At 38.6% G+C, this 13,644-nt stretch overlaps 1 protein-coding gene across 2 annotated transcripts in view; it reads right to left on the reverse strand.

Moving 5' to 3' along the window:
• Positions 1-12,802, reverse strand: part of STYX (serine/threonine/tyrosine interacting protein) — a 39,740-nt gene extending 26,938 nt beyond the window's left edge. For both annotated transcript variants that reach the window (XM_055303960.1, XM_055303958.1), the window contains exon 1: positions 12,421-12,802. In XM_055303960.1, coding sequence (XP_055159935.1) covers positions 12,421-12,477 — 57 coding nt within the window. In that variant the 5' untranslated portion in view covers positions 12,478-12,802. The remainder of the gene's footprint in view (positions 1-12,420) is intronic.
• Positions 12,803-13,644: the final 842 nt, after the last annotated feature.

A 13,644-nucleotide genomic window follows, 5' to 3' on the forward strand; every position in this document is an offset into this window, starting at 1 on the left:
AACTACAAGGAATAAACTGAGGATTGCTGGGGGAATTGGGTAATCAGGTAATGGGCATTAAGCAGGGCACTTGATGTAATCAGCACTGGGTGCTATATGCAACTGATGAATCACTAAATTCTACTCCTGAAACTAATAATACATTTTAGGTTAACTAAATTTATTTTTTTAACCCAAAATGTTATTTTAACTGCTCTGTGATTGAAACAATTTGCAGAAAATATGTGCCTTGCTAAGCTAATATCCAGTGAATGCTTCTTGCAATTTCTACAACTCTACATAGAGACATAGAAGTACATTTGTGTATTTGTTCTCCAGTCTAAATTCTATTTTTTTTAAGATTTTATTTATTTATTATGAGAGACACAGAGAGAGAGATAGAGACACAGGCAGAGAGAGAAGCAGGCTCCATACAGGGAGCACAAAGTGGAACTCAATTCTGGGACTCCTGAATCACGCCCTGGGCCAAAGGCAGCCGCTCAACCACTGAGCCACCCAGGTGCCCCTAAACTGAATTTAAATAAAAAAATAAAACAAACAAACAAACAAGGGGTGCCAGGGAAGCTCAGTCAGTTAAGTGTCAGACTCTTGATTTCTGCTCTGGTCACGATCTCAGGGTCATGAGACAGAGCCCTGAATCAGGCTCTGCACTTGGCGGAGTCTGCTTCTATCTCCCTTCGTCCCTCCCCTTGTACCCTCTTACTCAAATAAGTAAATCTATATATAAAAAAAATATATCTCCCTCTACTTTGCTACCCCTCCTCTCAAAAAAAAAAAAAACCTACTTTCACTTTTAAATAATCTTAGAATTACAGAAAAGTTAAATATAGTGCTAGGAAATTTCCTTTACTCTTTACCTAGATTTTCCAAGTTAAAAAATATTTCTAACACATAAGGTAGAAATGTTAAAGCCAGGAAAGAATTTGTCTGTTTTGCAGAACAAGAAGCTATGGCTAGGTGTTCCATCAAATACCCTCCTCCATGAGCCAGTTTGGAGCTGAGGACCTGCATAGAAGCCCTCTGAGTTGCCCTAAAGTTACCTTTAGTTCATTATAAAATTAAGATCTCCCATGGGCAAGGTTTTACAACCATTTTTTGAACATACAATGTATACACTAGCATGTTCACATACTAAGATGAGCAGCTGAAACCAAGTGCCTAGGTAATAAAATGTGTAAATTCCTTAATGTATCAAGCTCCCTGGCCTTATTCCCTAGCACACTGAATAAAAGTTTCATCCATGAACCCCAAAGGGGAAACAGTACTTTGAGAACCATTTCCCTGTCTCCTTGTGACAAATTAATAAAAAAACTCTTCGCTTTCTTTTCCTTTCTTCTTAAGAGAGCAAGCAAGCAGAGGGAGAGGAGAGAGTATCTTAAACAGGTTCCACAACCCTGAGATTACAACCTAAGCCAAAATCAAGTCAGACACTTAACCAACTGAGCCACCCAGGTGCCCCAAAATTCTGTTTTCAATACTTCCTTGGGCTGTGTTCAGTTTAATGCACCTCAAGTAGCAAACCTCTTGAGTTTGGCTACAGAAAAGAGACAGCAATTTTTTTTAATGAACAGAAAGTATTTTTTGTCTTTAATGTTGAAAATGGATCTTGGCAATGTGGTATTAGTAGACTATAAACTCTAAGAAGCCATCTCCTGAGAGGATCTGATTTCTCATGGCCTTATATTTTTTCTGTTCTTTTAAAACGGAGGTATCAAAGAACACACAATGAAGTGTTTAAACACCCAAATCTGAATGTAAAGCTCAATGAATTTTCACAGGCAATAAATACATCCATGTAATTACCACCCACGTTGAGATTTTCGTCATCTCAGAAAGTTCCCTCCTTCTCTTCTCAGGCAATATCCTCTTTACAGAAGTAAGCGCTAACTTCTATCACTATAGTTTTGCCTGTTCTTGAACTTAATATAAATGGAATCGCATCACTACTATTTTATGTCTGGCTTCTTTCACTCAACCTAATGTCTATGAAATTCATACACGCTGTCCAGTCCTTTTTATTGCTGTGCAATATACTACTGTATGAATATTCCAAAATGTACTCACTGTCCTGTTGCAGGAGATTTAAGGAGCTTCCAAGTTTGGGCAAATATGAATAAAAATGCTGTGAAAATTATCTTCTATGTCCTTTGATGCACTTACACATTTATTCCTCTTGGCTATAAAAGCAGTAATGGAGGGGTGTGTGTCTGGCTCAGTTGGAAGAGGATGCAACTCTTGATCTCAGGGTTAGGAGTGTGAGCTCCACATTGGATATAGAGATTACTTTAAAAAATAAAATCTTTAAAAAAAAGTAGCAATGGAATTAGAATTACTAAGTCACAGGGTAGGCCTATATTTGTTTGTTTGTTTGTTTTTTTAAAGATTTCATTTATTTATTCATGAGACAGAGAGAGAGGCAGAGACACAGGCAGAGGAAGAAGTAGGCTCCCTGTAGGGAGCCCAATGCGGGACTCAATCCCAGGACCCTGGGGTTACGACCTGAGCCAAAGGCAGGTGCTCAACCACTGAGCCACCCGGGTGCCCCACTATATTTGGTTTTATTAGATACTGCCAAAAGTTTTCCAAAACCAATTTATACTTCCACTAGCAATGTATGGGAGTTGCAGCTGTTCCACATCCTCATCATGCCCTTATTTTATATCCTGTACATATGAGACATAAGACAGTGCCTGGGACCTGATCAAAGATGAAAGTCAGAAGAAAAAAGAAAAGAAAAGAAAAGAAAAGAAAAGAAAAGAAAAGAAAAGAAAAGAAAAGAAAAGAAAAAGAAAAGAAAAGATCAGCACTAGAAAGCTGAGATCCCAATAGGCAACAGTCTCAGTGAATGATAAACTGGGGAGATAGAGGAGGGAAGGAAACTCCCCTCATCCCCATAGAAATGAATACTCCTGCCTTTCTTAGCTTTGAAACTGAGTAGAATGTGGTAGTAGTGGTGGAATGGGGTCTTCCTAACCACAATCTGGCCTTCACTCAACTTTGGTATTACAATTCAGTGATTTTTGTGAGGCCAAGTGAAAATTCAATGTCAAATGATCCTGGGTAGATGGTGTCCATGGATTCTTGGGAGAAGCAAATGCACCTTCTGCAGAGAAGCATATCCTTTTTTTAAATTTTTTAAATTTTTTTATTTTTATTTTTTTTGAGAAGCATATCCTAATCTAGACCAGAAATAATTCACAGAGATGAGTTTCAATGAGCTCACAAATAAATGTGAATTTTTAAAGAAAGAGGAGGAAATGGACCACCATAAAAACCAGATACAACTGAATCACATTCACAAAGGCTGCAGGTATTAGGACAATGAAAAATATAATACATTTAATATAAAAAGAAACGAGAGAAAAAAAAGAAAGAAAGAAAGAAAGAAAGAAAGAAAGAAAGAAAGAAAGAAAGAAAGAAAGAAAGAAAGAAAGAAATGAGAGGGACTCCTGGGTGGCTCAGCAGTTGAGCATCTACCTTCGGCTCAGGGCGTGATCCTGGGGTTCTGGGATCGAGTCCCACATCGGGCTCCCTGCGAGGAGCCTGCTTCTCCCTCTCCCTATGTCTCTGCCTTGTCTGTGTCTCTCATGAATAAATAAATAAAATCTTTAAAAAAAAAAAAAAAAGAAATGAGAGCACCAAAATTATGACCAAGGATTAAGAAATTTTTTTTAAGAAAACTGAAAGGAATATGTAGAAACGAAAAAATACAATTGAAATTAAAAATCAGTGGATAGGCTAAAGAGAAAAAAGGATGTAGATAAAGAGAAATTTTATGAACTGGAAAATAGAATTGAATAAATGACCTAAATTCAGAGTTGGAAAATAGAATCAGTTAATAGACATATAAAATAGAATTTAAAAGTCTAACATCCATGAAGTCTAAGTTCCAAAAGGAGAAGAAAGAAAATAAAGGAGAGATAATGTTACACAGATAGTAATAAAAATTTTCCAAAACTGGTTAAAGACAGTACATCTCTGAAATAAGCAGCCCAGTAAATAAATCCCAAGCAAGAAAAGGGGAAAGAAATACACAGGTAAATAGTATACCAAACATGAACAGAATTCCTTTTTGTAGACTAAAAGCAAACAGGAATGGATTAGAGTCCAAAAGACCTTCACATATGCAGCTAATTAATTTTCCTAAAAAGACAACAAGGCAATTCAACGGAGAAAGAAGTCTTTCAATGACTGGTGCTGGAACAATAGATAAATGTTTGGAAAATAAAATCAATTCTGATCTTGACTCCTCCTCACACACAAACATCTTAACCTGTCTTCACTGCTGCATTCTACTTCCAACACTTGGTGACAGTGCCTGGCACATAATAGGCATTTAATACATACTTGATGAATGTATGTATTAACACAAAGGCAAAAATGATAAAACTTCTAAAAGAAAACAAAATATCTTTACAACCTTGGAAAAAAGCAAAGATATCTTAAAGAGGGCACAAAAGACTTAAAAAAATTTTTTTTAATTTATTTAAGAGAGGGGATCCTTGGGTGGCTCAGCGGTTTGGCGCCTGCCTTTGGCCTGGGGCATGGTTCTGGAGTTCCGGGATCAAGTTCCACGCTCTCTCTCTCTATCACGAATAAATAAATAAATCTTTAAAAAAAATTATTTAAGAGAGAGCACGTGAACACATGAGCAGGGGGAAGGGCAGAGGGAATGAGACAGAATCCTCAAGCAGACTCCTTGCTGAGCAAGTAATCCCACACAGGGCTCTATCCTAGGACCCCAAGATCATGACAATGATCATACAATGAAATAGTACTCAGCAATAAAAAAGAATCTGCTACTACTTACAAGCACAATATAGGTGAGTTTCACAGATATTATGTTAAATGAAAAAAAGCCATAAATAGGGGCACCTGGGTGGCTTACTCAGTTAAGCATCTAACTCTTGGTTTTGGCTCAGGTTGTAGTCTCACAGGTGAGATGGAGCCCCAAGTTGGGCTCTATGCTCAATGGGGAGTCTGCTTGAAGATTCTTTCCCTCTGCCCCTCCCCCATCCGTACACATGCTCTAAAATAAATAATATTTTATTTTCTAAAGATTTTATTTATTTATTCATGACAGACACAGAGAGAGAGGCAGAGACACAGGCAGAGGGAGAAGCAGGCTCCATGCAGGGAGCCTGACCTGGGACTTGATCCTGGGTCTCCAGGATCACACCCTGGGCTGAAGGTGGCGTTAAACTGCTGGGCCACCAGGGCTGCCCCAAAATAAATAATCTTTTAAAAACAGTCATAAACAATAGGGCTCCTTTTACATGATTCCTTTTATATGAACTTCAAGAAGATAAAACTAAACTATGGTTATAAAAATCATTATTCATTGCCTATCTGGAATAGGGTAGAGGTTGCCTGGAAATGTATGTGATATAACTTTTTACATTGATGTTCTATATCTTGATAAGAGTAATATACTGGTCTGTATATTTATCAAAATTTGGGGCACCTGAGTGGCTCAGTCAGTTGAATGATTGCCTTTGGCTTCAGTTGTGATATCAGGGTCCCAGGATCAAGCCCCACATCAGGCTCCCTATTCAGGAGGGAGTCTGTTTCCCTCTCCCCCTCTGCCCCTCCCTACTGCTGTGTGCATGCTCGCTCTCCCTCTCTCTCTCAAATAAATAAAATCTTAAAAAAAAACCTCACTGAATTGCACATTTAATATCTATGCATTATACTCTGTAAATTTTACTCCTCCTTAAAAAAAGGGAACATGCGGGGACACCTGGGTGGCTCAGGGGTTGAGTGCCTGCCTTCAGCCTAGGGCGGATCCTGGAGTCCCAGGGTCGAGTCCCACATCGGGCTCCCTGCAAGGAGACTGCTTCTCTCTCTGCCTATGTCTCTGCCTCTCTCTCTCTCTCTCTGTTTCTCATGAATAAATAAATATTTTTTTTAAAAAAAAAGGGGGAACATGCAGATAAGAACAAGAGATTAAAGACTCCCCTTGACTTCTCAACTGAAAGAATAAAAGCCAGAAGACTGAAGAATACATAGAAAGTGGTGAAATAATCATGAATCTAGAATATATGCTCAGAAAATCATCTTTGAGAACAGAGTGAAATAAAAGATTAATCTCATACAAACAAAAACAGAGTTTACTACCAGTAGACTCTTACTAAAGGAATTTCCAAAAGATGTTTTTGAAAAGGTAGTGCCTGGGTGGTGCAGTTGGTTGGTTAAACGTCCCCAAATCTTTAATTTCAACTCAGGTCATGATGTCAGGATCAAGCCCTACCTCAGGATCCATGCTGGATATGGAGCTCTGGCTTAAGATCTTCCCGTTCTCTTTGCCCACCCCCCCAAAGAAAAGGTATTTTCTCTCTTACATTTCTACTTTAGCCACTGAGAGCCTAAGTAACTTTGAGTCTAAGCAGCCGACTTCAGAAACATTGACACTATATAGCCACTCAATGTAAGAAGGAACTATATGGCAGACATAATTGTATTTAAACAAATTCTGACTGCATAAAATGATGATAATTAACTTATAAAGTATATATATACATATATAAAAAAGAAATAATGTATATAATTTCCAAGGAATAAATGTAATCAATTTGTACAAAATGAATGTTTATGTATCTCTTATTTACTGATATGTTATAACCTTTTTATACTAAAAAGTTTTTAAAGTTTTTAAAGAACTTAAGCCAAAGACTCTGTCATTTTCATCATGGTATCCCTAACACTGAGCACAGGGCCTGTCACAGAATAAGCACACGATAGACATACATTGTGGAGATGTATGGTGCTAGATTTTTTCCTTTCCTTTTTCCTTTTCTTTCCTTCTTTCTATTCTTAATTCTTAGTCTAACCGTCTTATCTTCCAGAAGAAACTTACCAGTTGCGAGAGTAAAAAAGAATAGCAATTAAAGAAATGTGTACTTTTGAGTTACCTAAAATGAAATTTCTAAACTGTGCATGAAAAAAAAAAAAAAAGAGGATGTATATAGTGAAATGGTGTACATATATTCCAGGGAATATCTGGCAAGAAGGCAGTCAAAGACACAGGATAAATGTGTTTCCTTCTGGATTACCAATTTTACCAAAACATTTTTTTTTTTTTTGAGAAAAAGGGTTTTCACTGACCACTAATTTAAAACATTTTTATATTAAAATAAACATGACCAGGGCTGCCTGGGTGGCTCAGCGGTTTAGGGCCTGATCCTGGGGACCCGGGATCAAATCCCACGTTGGGCTCCCCGTGTGGAGCCTGCTTCTCCCTTTGCCTGTGTCTCTGCCTCTCTCTCTGTCTCATGAATAAATAAAATCTTAAAAAAAAAAGTTTGTTTTAAAAATAAATAAATTAAATTAAATAAACATGACCACATGGGATAGAATGCAAAATTTACCTAAGTTTTAAGTGAACTAAGAGGCTTCAAAGGAATTTTGAGCTTCCAAATGATTGTATACAATAGAACATATATGCTATATTTATACAAGGAAGATATTATAGGAATAAAAAGCAAGTTGTTTAGCAGGAGAGAATGAAAAATTATTCCTATTCACGAGATAGTAAACCATACAGCCTGTTTCTGTAAGCGTCAAATTTGCCATAATAGGCATGAAACCTTTGAAATCTAAAAGCTTTCTGTCACAGAAGATTTCATTAAACTATTCCTAGTGCTAGAATTAGATTTTGACCTCCAGAGTCTACCCTCTGTTTACCCAGCCCTGATAACTACCCTACAAAACAAATCTTAATCCTGTCTTTTCTACCAATTCTGCTAATACCTTTAGCATACTAAATCAAGATTTTAAGTCATTCATGCTCACACTCTTGCTCTACTAGATGTCCATCTGTCTGAACATATCTCTACCAACCAAGTCTTGCCTGTATCACACTCAACCTTAATCTCAGCCTGCCCACGTTGCTGCTAAAACTATCTGCTGCTAAACTACTATCAGTTTACAGATAGTAGTGGTAATGGGGCAGATTCCCAATGATCTATTGTGAGTTACTACTGTACTTAATTAGTAGAATCAGTTCCCCAAACTTAGATGATTAGCAACCAGTCCAACTATATTTTTTCAAACCAAAGCAAAGCAGCTAAAACAAAATACCCCTAATTGTGAAACACACTATGGTTCTGATGAAAATAAATTCAGTAATGAAAAATTCTTAAAAAAAAAAATTCTTCAATCATCAATCCTCAATTGATGATTGAAGAAGGTAGGACTTTCAGGTTTTCTCCTTCCTTCTCAAACAAATGCAGTTATGTGAGCTATAAAATTGCACTTAGGGGATAGAAAGATGTTATAAAAATGTTCAAAGATCAGTAAATAAATAAACACAGCAAAGGATATAGGCTATAACCATTAGACAAAATAAAAACTTAATCCTTATTATCAGATGGATCAGGCTGGATGAAACCTAACAACCTTTAGAAATACCAAAATAGATTATGAATTTTAGCTGATGGGAGGAGCGTTCAGAGAAAAAAAAAATCATTAGAATACTATACTAGAGCTGGGACATTCACAAAACAGAAAAAATAGTATTGCAGTTTCTCTCCTCCAAAAATGGTAGCCCTCTTCATAATAAGCCTTTTCCTTTAATTCTCATTCTTATTTCAAGTTTTGCTTCAACCAAAGGCAAAAGGAGTTTTTCACTCTAAAACCAAGAGGCAGAAGGGCATTAAAGTAAGATGCTTTGAAGTCAGTTACTCATAAATCTGGCTGCCATCAGAATTATCTGACTCCGTATCAGACCAGTTAAATCAGAATAGGGGATGGTGGGGTCTAGGAATGGTTATTTTTTAAAAAGCCCCCTGGGTGATTCTACTCTACAGTCAGATTTAAAAAGCATCATTCTAAATTTAAAGGCCCCTCAATCAGAAATATTAAGCAATTCCTATTTTTTATTCTGTACTATGGGAATCAAAAGAGAAAAAAAGTAACATTTCAGTTGCCAAACTGCAACTGAAATAAATTATATTACATTTTCTATCTGAAAACATTAATTTCTAATTATAAAACCAATAACCCTAACTATGCAACTAATTTATTTAAAAATGATAACGTAAGCTGTTCTTTTCTTCATACCTATAAAGAAACTACTGTAATCTTGTCACAAGATTCTACTATCAACACCAATCGAGATTCTTTTATTAATTCAACAAACATTTGTTAAGCTCATGGTATATAACTGGACACTGTGTTAAGTGCAAGAAAGAGTGGGCAATAAGACAGGAACATATTGGTGAAATATTCATGGAAATATCATGGCAAATAAGCAACCAAAACTACAAGTAGAATATCTGTTAAAAGGTAGGTGTAAAAGTATCAAGTGCTACAGAGACTTATAAACCTAGAGGATTAAACTATTCTGGGGAGTGGAAGGGTACAAAAGGGGAACAGAAGGAATTGGCAAAATCAGGGAACACCTTTCTCAAGAAAGGATACCTAAAGTGAGATCTAACCCAAGAGCAAACAGTTAATTAGGTGAGGGCAAGGGTGGTAGTGTTGGTGGCCACAGCAGGGGAAAATAGCAAATGCAAAAGTCCTGGGGAGGGGGGTGTATGGCAGGAACCAAAACATTCCAGGAACTGAGAGAAAATGAACATGGCTAGGGCAAACACAGAAGGGAGCAAGGGAAAGAGTAGCTCATAATGAGGTTACAAAGGCAGACAAATGCCAGATCTCACACAACCTTGCAAATAAGGTTAAGGGTTTGAACTTCATCCTGCAAACAATGGGAAATCACAGCAAAGTTTTAAACAGAGGAGTGACAATCTTTTTGCAAACTGATCTGAACACAGCTAAATTTTGGCTAGTACTGTCCTGAAAGAATGCCTTGACTGGTATTTCAGAAAACAAGGAACTGATACTCTTATACAGGTGATCGGATCATCAAACTGTCATAGACTGATCACATCAATCATTAAGAGAATGCATTAAAAATTTCTCTACTTCAATTCCATTTTTACTAAAACAAGATTTGGATTGTAATTTAGGTTTCCATGAAATGCTTCCTGGGTGGAAGAGCACTATTAATTGGCTGGTCACCATAACTATGTAAGACCATTTGACACTTTATATTATCTCATGGGAAATTAGAAAATTAACATTGTTTTATTAGTTTATCAGGAGTAACTATATGCCCTGTTTAATGGTTATTTATAGTTTTGTCTGCCAGAAAGCACCCTCCATCTAAAGCATCCTCCATCTTCTGTGGGAATGCTCCTATGGTTGTTGGTAGGGCTATCCATGATAAACTTCACCACCCCCCACCCCCCCGCCAACCTTGGCCACAGAAGTGAGTATATGACCCAGACTGGGCTCCTCATTGTATTCACAACTTTATGGCAATAGGGTCTGATCCAAAAGATGGGCACATGACCTAAGTTAAGTTAAGCCAATCCTCTAGATTTTAAATACTGAAGCTTAGAGAGATATTATTCCTCAATGTAATAAGCTCTGTAGGGATGTGACCTTGAAGCAGCTGGCAGTCAAACTCCTTATCTGTGGAGAAGCCAGAGTAAAAGCAGAAACCCTGAAAGTATAGACAAACACTGATGAGGCAGAGGCAGTTCTCATAAATTGAGACTGTCTAGTCAAGTCCCTGAGACCAGCTGCATCCCTACCTTTCTGGATTTAATTCTTCTCTTTTTGCTTAAGCTAGTCTGGGTTGGTTTTTTGTCAGTTGCAACCAAATGAAAACAAACATACAATGCTATAAAAAAAACAATAAATTGGCTTTCAGTAAATAATACTTGTGTCGTTATCTACTAGGCTTTAAGCATTACATCTGTCCTTGCACAGGAAAGACAGCTATGTTCCCAGTAAGATTTTATAATTTTTATAGGAATAAGACACATACACAATAAAAGATTAAATGCAAGTCTGGAAATATTTTAAACTAGAATTTTAAAGATCAGAGCAGGAAAGAAATTGAGGTATATTAAAAACAATGAATTAGGGGGATGCCTGGGTGGCTCAGAGGCTGAGCCTCTGCCTTCAGCTCAGGGCAGCGTGATCCTGGGGTTCTAGGATCGAGTCCCACATCCCGCTCCCTAGTGGGAGCCTGCTTCTCCCTCTGCCTGTGTCTCTGCCTTCTCTATGTGTCTCTCATGAATGAATAAATAAAATCTTTAAAAAAAAAAAAAAACAAACCCACAATGAATTAGGAATCAAGAGACCAAGGTCCTCAACTGTGTCTTACACTACTGTTACCTTGGCATATCACTTATTCTCAATAAGCTACAATTTCTTCACCTGAAAAAAGAGAATGTTCTATATTATTCCTTAAGGTTGCTTCCAGACTGAAATCACTAAATCACTTTAAGGACAAAAAGCATATTCCTCATTCACATTATTCCATATTAAACAAAGAAAAGTGTAAATTTATTTTTTAAACTAACCTAAATTCAATTTTTTTCCTATTTGTCTACTCTTAAAATATGAAATTCTCAAAAAATACTATCACAAGCAAAGGATCCCTCCAAATAAAAAATGAGAACCCCAAAAGAAGATACTCAAAAGAATATTTGGTATAAACTGAATGGTTTCTTAAAAATATAGCTTTCCAATTATTTTTAAGATATTTAGAACTAGAAATTTAATTTTTCTCTATCCTACTAGAGGATAATTGAGTATCCTTGTCTTTTGTTTTTTCCGAGTATCCCTGAATTTAGTCTTTAGAAATATTTTAGTAGTGTGCAACACCTAAAGTGTTTTAAACTAGCAATAGATGGGGAAAAAAACTCAATACAAACGTTAGACAAGGAAGAAGATGGAGTAAACAAAATCTCGAGTTAGAAATCAAGAGAAAGTAAAGGTTATAAAGAATTTCATTCTATCAACTCCCTTCCAAAGGGCAAGTTTCATGATTTAGTTTTTAGATTCAAATGTGCTAGCTTCATGACATTTTATTCTGTGGGTCACAGTTTTGCCTCAAAAAAAAAAAAAAAACAACCAAAAAAAAAAAAAAACCAAACTACCTTGGAAAACTTTTTGAAGGCACACTTCGAAAGTTGAGGCCCCAGATCTACTTCACGTGTGGGGGCCATGTGTCCCACAAGCAAATCGATGACACCAAATCTCTCTCAAATTGAGATTTAAAACATTACCTTCGTATTTCCTTAGCAATAAAAGGGGAACCTTACTCAAAGTAAGTCCTCGAAGCCGGGCCTGGGGTTGGGGCGGGGGGATACCTACTTTTCTCCTCCCCTTTTTTTTAAGTAGATGAGACCCGGCAGCCCCTCCGCCAGGGGGGAAAAGATACTCAGTGAATGAGGGTCCAGGTACACCGTCCCGGAGCTCCACCCGAGGTCCCAAGACGGCCTCAAGAGGCAACAGGGCTCCGGTGGAGCTGGAGACTTCGACGTTTGGGGCCTGGGGTCGCCCCGCGGTCAAGGAGCCACACAGTGAGGCCTGTGCGTGGCAGTCACGGGACAAACTCACCTCGGCGTCTTCTTTGCATTGAGGGAGTGAAGGAAACTCCAGCTTCACGTCCTCCATGGTCCCGGCCCTGGGGCTTGTGGGTGGGGTGGGAGTGGGAGTTATCCGGCCCGCCCGACCCTCGGGCTGCCAGCGGCAGAGAAAGGAAGGAGGGCGGGTGGACCGGAGGGCTGACGGGCGGGCAGCGGGCTTACAACTAACACGCGCAGACTAAAAGGTCCCAGCGACTCCGGCGGCGACGGCGGCGACAGCGGGGAAGAGGAGGGTTGGGCGGCTCATACCCGGCCGCCATGCTGCTGCCGTCTCCCTCCCCGAGTCTCCGCGCCCCTCAGGCCGCACGGGCTCGGGCACAAGCAAGAGCCCTACAACCGTCTCCCCTGCTTCCCTCCGCCCTCCCCGCGCTGCCCCAGCCAATCCCAGCCCACGCTTGCCTTTGGCCCGCCCCCCGCGGCCGCCAGGTGTCAGCGCGCCGCCGCCCCGCCCCTTCGCCAGAGCGCAGACGCGGAGGGGGCGGGGCCTCGGAGAAGCAACGGCCGAAGCTCACCGGGTGTGGAGGAGGTGGGGCCGCGGCAGGAGGGAGGGAACGACTGAAGGTCCTGGGAAAGGCGGTGGGACAAGCCAGACCAGCTCTGCCCTTTCCAGACAGGACGCAATTCCTTTTTGTATAAGAACGGGCAAAACATCATAGCCACTAGAAACTGGCATCTGAAAGGAAAACTGTAGTTTCTACCCTCAGAATTCTGCGCAATCTGTGGTAAGGTTATAACCAAAAGAGTAATAAATGAGGAGTTCATCTTAAAACTAGGTTATGCTACACAGAAAATGAACCCATCACTTTTAAGCAAACTGAAACGGACTTTTAAGAATACTTGGGAATATGACAACTAGAAAATCTCAAGAAACAATGGAAATAAAAATCCTAAGAAATAGAAACAACTTATGGGTTCACTCAGTAAATTACACATCATACTGAAGGAAGCTCTCTTTCATTCTAAGTTTATGTTGAAATATTAATATAATTATGTTAATAAACTATAGGGCTTTCAGTATCTTTTAAAGTTTGAGTCTGTTAATATATTGTAAATAGAAATAAGGTATAGGATACTTTCTCTGGGCTTAAGAAGATACTATTATCCTTTTTATTTTTAAACGGATGAGGAAAATTAAACTTAGAAGAAGAATCCACACTTAAACTTTCAAGATTTGTAAACCAAACTGATTCTTTAA

This window comes from Nyctereutes procyonoides, unplaced genomic scaffold (assembly GCF_905146905.1).
Source record: "Nyctereutes procyonoides isolate TBG_1078 unplaced genomic scaffold, NYPRO_anot_genome, whole genome shotgun sequence".
NCBI lineage: Eukaryota > Metazoa > Chordata > Mammalia > Carnivora > Canidae > Nyctereutes > Nyctereutes procyonoides.